Source organism: Acomys russatus, chromosome 9 (genome assembly GCF_903995435.1).
Source record: "Acomys russatus chromosome 9, mAcoRus1.1, whole genome shotgun sequence".
In the NCBI taxonomy this organism is placed as follows: Eukaryota; Metazoa; Chordata; class Mammalia; order Rodentia; family Muridae; genus Acomys; species Acomys russatus.
In genome coordinates this window covers 35,916,506-35,922,136 of record NC_067145.1, presented here as the reverse complement: position 1 = coordinate 35,922,136, position 5,631 = coordinate 35,916,506, and the positions used below count along the sequence as shown (strand labels likewise).

The following is a 5,631-nucleotide window of genomic DNA, read 5'->3' as shown; positions in this document are numbered from 1 at the left end:
AGGGGGCTCCGTGTGATCCCTCTGCTGATCCAGTGTATGAGTGAGGTTGCTAACTCAAAAAGGAAAGAGAGTGCTACTTTAAAATTAAAGACAGGTGAGGGCATAATTTGGGAAAACCAAGTAACAGCTGGAAAGAAAAATAACCCAAACATTCACAATAACCTTGTTACATAGAATTTGTTTTGATGGGAGAACCTGCTCACTAAGAAGACAAACTGTTTTCGTTGACATTTATACTCTATGATAAAGCAATGGGCTCGGATTAGCAGATTGGTTTGGGTGTGTCTGTGTGCCTTTGAAGACACGCATTCTTGAATAGGGAGTGGTGGTGGTCTGAATTCTGGTCCACACTTTTTTCTGTTCACATAAGCTCCTAAAGTGAGTGAGCAAAACGTACCTGCTCCACCCAGCGGCTTCCTCAAATAGCTTGCACAGAGTTCTACTTAGAACTTAGCTGCCGGCCTTGTTCAGGTTGGGGGGGAGGGTGATAGGGTTAATTTTTCCTGTGTAGTGATGGTATAAAAATGGGAGTAGCTAGGAAGCAGAGTACGAGGCTACTCTCTTGCCTTCTGCCTGGAATGCGAAGAGGGTGAGCAATGCAGTTTTCTGTCACTACATTTTAGTTGACCTCATTTGTTTATAAAGCCATCTGTCATTAGGTATTCCATGCAAGCCTCTGTACAAAGCAACCCAGAGTCTGGCTTCAGGTTTCACATGTCTGTGGTTCCCCCTTAAGTTCCTCTCTTTGCAGAAAGTATTGGTTGCGTACATTCGGAGGTTCATTGATGGAGACTACAATTCCTCTCTCTTAAACTTTACAGGGTTAAGTATTTGGTAAGTAAGTGAGACTTTTAAATGAACTCACAGTAAAGTAAGAGATCTAACTTGATTGCTAGGTATATAATAAGCAAAAGAGCAAAGAGAAATGTTCTCACCATTTGCCGTGGTAGAGAGGGAGCGCCAGCCACATGCACACCAGACAAGTAAGTGCTCGGCCACCAAGCAGCATGCCCTGCTCCGGCCCTGTGTGTTTGTAGACATCATCTTCCTTGTGTGCCATAGAGAATCTCCTCCTGCCACGTGGGTCTCATTACCCTGTGACCTTTTGAAGTGCTATGTCCTGAGGGTGCTGTCAGTTCTCATGCTTTTGAACACATTTTTGGTTTAGGCGTGGGTATTATTTGTAGAATCATTGCATGTACTTTATTCAATAAGAAATTAAGCACCGACTTTCTTTTCCTGCCTCCAAATTTCTCAGTCCACCAATGTGTGAGGAAAAAGCCCAGAGATCTTTTTTTTTTTCATTTTTAAAATTTTATTAATGTATTCAGATTACATCTCAACTGTTATCCCCTCACTTTTATCTTCTCATTCCTCCCTCCCTCCCTCTTTTCACCCTTTTCCCCTCCCCTAGGTCTGTGACAGAAGGGGACCTCTTTCCCCACCATAGGGTCACAGCCTATCAAGTCTCATCCTGATAGCCTGCTTATCCTTTCTCTGAGTGCCACCAGGCCTCCCCACCAAGGGGAAGTGGTCAAATATGGGGCACCAGAGGTCATGTCAGAGTCAGTCCCTGCTCTCATGCAACTGTGGAAAATGCCCTGTCCATTGGCTAGATCTGAGTAGGGGTTCAATGTTTACTGCATGTACTGTCCTTGGTTGGTGCAGTAGCTTGAGCAAACCCCTCTGGATTCAGATCTGCCCATCATGTTTTTCTTGTGGGTTTCTAGGACCCTCTGGGTCCTTCTATTTCCCCCGTTCTCCCATATTTCCCTCACCTAGAGTCCCAATAGGAAGTCCCCACATCTATCCCGATCTCCTGGTAAGTGAAGACTTTCATGGCACATCTCTTTTGGACTAGTATCCAATTATAAGTGAGTATATATCATGTGAGTCTTTCTGAGTCTGGGTTAACTCACTCAGGATGATCATTTCTAGTTCCATCCATTTGCCCATAAATTTCAGGATTTCCTTCTTTTTAATAGCTGAGTAGTATTCCATAGTGTAAATGTATCACAATTTTTTTTATCCATTCTTCCACTGAGAGACATTTAGATTGTTTCCAGATTCTGGCTATTATGAATAAGGCTGCTATGAACATGGTTGAGCATATGACCTTGTTGTGTGGTGGAGCATCTTCTGGGTATATTCCAAGGTGTGGAATAGCTGGGTCTTGAGGTAGCTCTATTCCCAGTTTAATGAGAAAGCACCAGATTGATTTCCAAAGTGGTTGTAGAAGTTTGCACTCCCACCAGCAATGAAAGAGTGTTCCTCTTTCTCCACATCCTCACCAGCATGTGCTATCATCTGAGTTTTTGATCTTAGCCATTCTGATGTGTGTAAGATGGAATCTCAGAGTCATTTTGATTTGCATTTCTTTGATGACTAGGGATGTTGAGCATTTCTTTAAGTGTTTCTCATCCATTCAGTATTCCTCTATTGAGAATTCGCTGTTTAGTTCTATACCTCATTTTTCATTTGGGTTATTTGGTTTGGTGGTGTTTAATTTCTTGAGTTCTTTATATATTTTGGATATTAGACCTTTGTCATATGTAGAGTTGGTGAAGATGTTTTCCCAGTCTGTAGGCTGTCGCTTTGTTCTGTTGACAGTGTCTCCTGCCTTACAGAAGCTTCTCAGCCTCATGAGGTCCCATTTGTTAATTGTTGACCTTAAGGCCTGGGCTGTTGGAGTTCTGTTCAGGAAGTTGTCTCCTGTGCCAATGCATTCCAGACTCTTCCCTACTTTTTCTTCTAACAGATTTAGTGTCTCCGGTTTTATTTGAGGTCTTTAATCCACTTGGACTTGAGTTTTGTGCATGGTGATAAATATGGGTCTACCTGCATTTTTCTACACATAGACATCCAGTTAGACCAGCACCATTTGTTGAAGATGCTATCGTTTTTCCATTGAATAGATTTGGCTTCTTTGCCAAAATCAAGTGTCCAAATGTGTGTGGATTTATTTCTGGGTCTTCAATTCAATTCCATTGGTCAACCAGCCTGTTGCTATGCCAATACCATGCTGTTTTAATTACAGGCACACATATGATCACAGCACACTGGTTGAGGCATTGTGGACTGTGATGAGCTCACCATCAGCCTGGGCTGCATAGCAACACCCTGTCTCAAAAGGTAGACAACCCTGTTTTCAATTGTTTTGGATTTATACACAATAGTAGAATTCTAATTTTTTACAACACAGGGTTTCTCTGTGTAGCCCTGGCTGTCCTGGGACTCATCTGTAAATCAGGCTGTCCTTGAACTCGTAGATCTGTGTGTCTCTACCTCCTGAGTCCTGGGACTAAAGGTGTGTGTCACCACCACCCAGCTCTAGTTTCAATTTTTTTTTAATTTAAGCATTATGTTTCATTAATTTGTTTCTTTGTTTATTTTTATTTTATGTACATTGGTGTTTTGCTCACATGTGTGTCTGTGTGAGAGTATAAGACCTCTTGGAACAGAGTATAAGACAGTTGTGAGCCACCATGTGGGTGCTGGGAAATGAACCCAGGTCCTCTGGAAGAGGAGCCAGTGCTCTTAATTGCTGAGTCAGCTACCTAGTTTTAATTTTTTGAGGACCTGATATACTGTACTTTTTTCACAGATACTGTCTCCTCATCTTTCACAATACACATTTTCAATTTGGTTTGTTTGGGTTTTTTTTTTTTTTTTTACTAGTAACCATCCTTATAGGGTTTTGTCTTGGACCCATGTTTTCCTAATTCATGGTGAATGTTTTTCTTTGTGTGTTGGCTGGTCATTTGGGTATCTCTGTCATGTGCATGTTCATGTGTATGTATGTAGGCATGCACATGTGAGTATGTGGATGCCACAGGTTGTCTGGTGGCTTCATTGATCATTTTTAATCATCTATTTTGAGCCTGAAGCTCCCCATTTTGACTAGACTGTCTAACCAGTGGACTCTTAGAGCCCTCCTGTCTCCGCCTATGTAGTGAGTGCTAAGATTACAGAGTCAGGCCACTCACACTTATGTGGCAAGTATTTTACCATGGCCATTTCCCTTGGTAGCTTCTTCTTCTTCTTCTTCTTCTTCTTCTTCTTCTTCTTCTTCTTCTTCTTCTTCTTCTTCTTCTTCTTCTTTCTTCCTTCTTCCTCTCTTCTTCCTCTTCTTTTTCTTCTCCTCTTCCTCTTCTTTTTCTTCTCTTCTTCTTCAGGTGTGTCTCTGTAGTGAGAATTTTGGCTTCTTTAAAAACACAGAATTGTTATGGGAATATGTTTTTGTTTTAATCCCAGGTGTGAGATATGGGGCTGCTTCAGATTGTCCACAACAACTGACTATGATTTGCCTCATGCTCTGGCAGGGTTGTGACTTTGCCAGCTGCAGATAGTTTCTGCAAGTGTATGACATCTGGATTCTGGGGACTCTTGAGAGGGTATGTAAATGCTAGAGTCCTGAGAGGAGCTGCTGCTGCTGCTGCTGCCGGTGGTGGTGGTGGTTGCTGTTGGCTGTGGTTTGTCAAGTGTTTGTGTGTAAAGAGATGAGGAAGGAAAATTGGATATCCTGATGTTAAAGACCAACCCTGCCTCAAGGACATCAGCACACCTAATGATATAGACATTCCCTTTCCTCTCTAACCTTCTTTCTCTCTTACCTAGTCTTAGGGGGTTGGAAGATTAGTAGAAAAAGGGACCCACAAAATAGCCAAAGCACTGACTATTTGTGTGCACGCACATGTGTGCACAGGTGTGCATGTGTGCATGCCTGTGTGCATGCTTGTGTGCCCATGTGTAGTTATGTGCACATGAGTACAGATGCCTGGGAATGGCAGAGGTATCATTTTCTTACAGGCAGTTGTGAACCACCTGGCATGGATGCTGAGAACCAAAGTCAGGTCCTCTACAAGAGCAGTATGCAATCTTAACCACAGAACCATCTCTTCAACCTTCCTTCTTCCCCTCCTTCCTTCCTCCTTCCTTCTTTACTTCTTTTCTCCTATTTCTCCTTCCCTCCTTTCTTGAGAGGGGATATCCTTATTTAGTCCTGGCTGGCCTGAAACTCTCTATATAGATCAGAATGGCCTCAAACCCAGAGATCTGTCTACCTCTGACTCCCTAGTACCGAGATTAAAAGCATGCACCACCAGATCTGACTCTCCATTTCTTTAATGTTTTTGTATTTATGATGCTGGAGAGATGGCTCAGAGGTTAAGAGCACTGGCTACCTTCCAAAGTTTCTGAGTTCAATTCCCAGCAACCACATGGTGGTTCACAACCATCTCTAATGTGATCTAATGTCCTCTTCTGGCATGCAGGAGTACATGCAGGCAGAATACTGTATACATAATAAGTAAGTAAATCTTTTAAAAAAATTTTTTTCAGGTTTATTGAAAATATGACAGAACAGATTTAACGGGTAAGTTTTGGGTCAAAGTTTTTGTGGGTGGTTTGGTGGTGTTCTCCCTCCACTAGGAGTCTTGTCTAGAAAAGATCATCCTGAGTGAGGTAACTCAGTATGTACTCACTTATACATAGATTTTAGCCATTTAGTAAACATACAACAATGCACAGTCTCAAAGAAGAAAAGTAACAAAGAAGGCCCAAGGGAGGATGCTTAAATCTCACTCAGAAGGGCAAATAGAATAGACAGAGGTGGCAGTTGAAGAGAGGGAA

The 5,631-nt window shown here is 42.2% G+C and overlaps 1 protein-coding gene across 1 annotated transcript in view; it reads left to right on the top strand.

Annotated features, from left to right (window-relative positions):
- Slc35d2 (solute carrier family 35 member D2) overlaps nt 1–5,371 on the top strand; it is a 23,812-nt gene extending 18,441 nt beyond the window's left edge. The window contains 2 exon segments of the mRNA XM_051150858.1: nt 752–834; nt 5,341–5,371. Of these exon segments, the coding sequence (XP_051006815.1) occupies nt 752–834; nt 5,341–5,371 (114 nt within the window).
- Nucleotides 5,372–5,631: the final 260 nt, after the last annotated feature.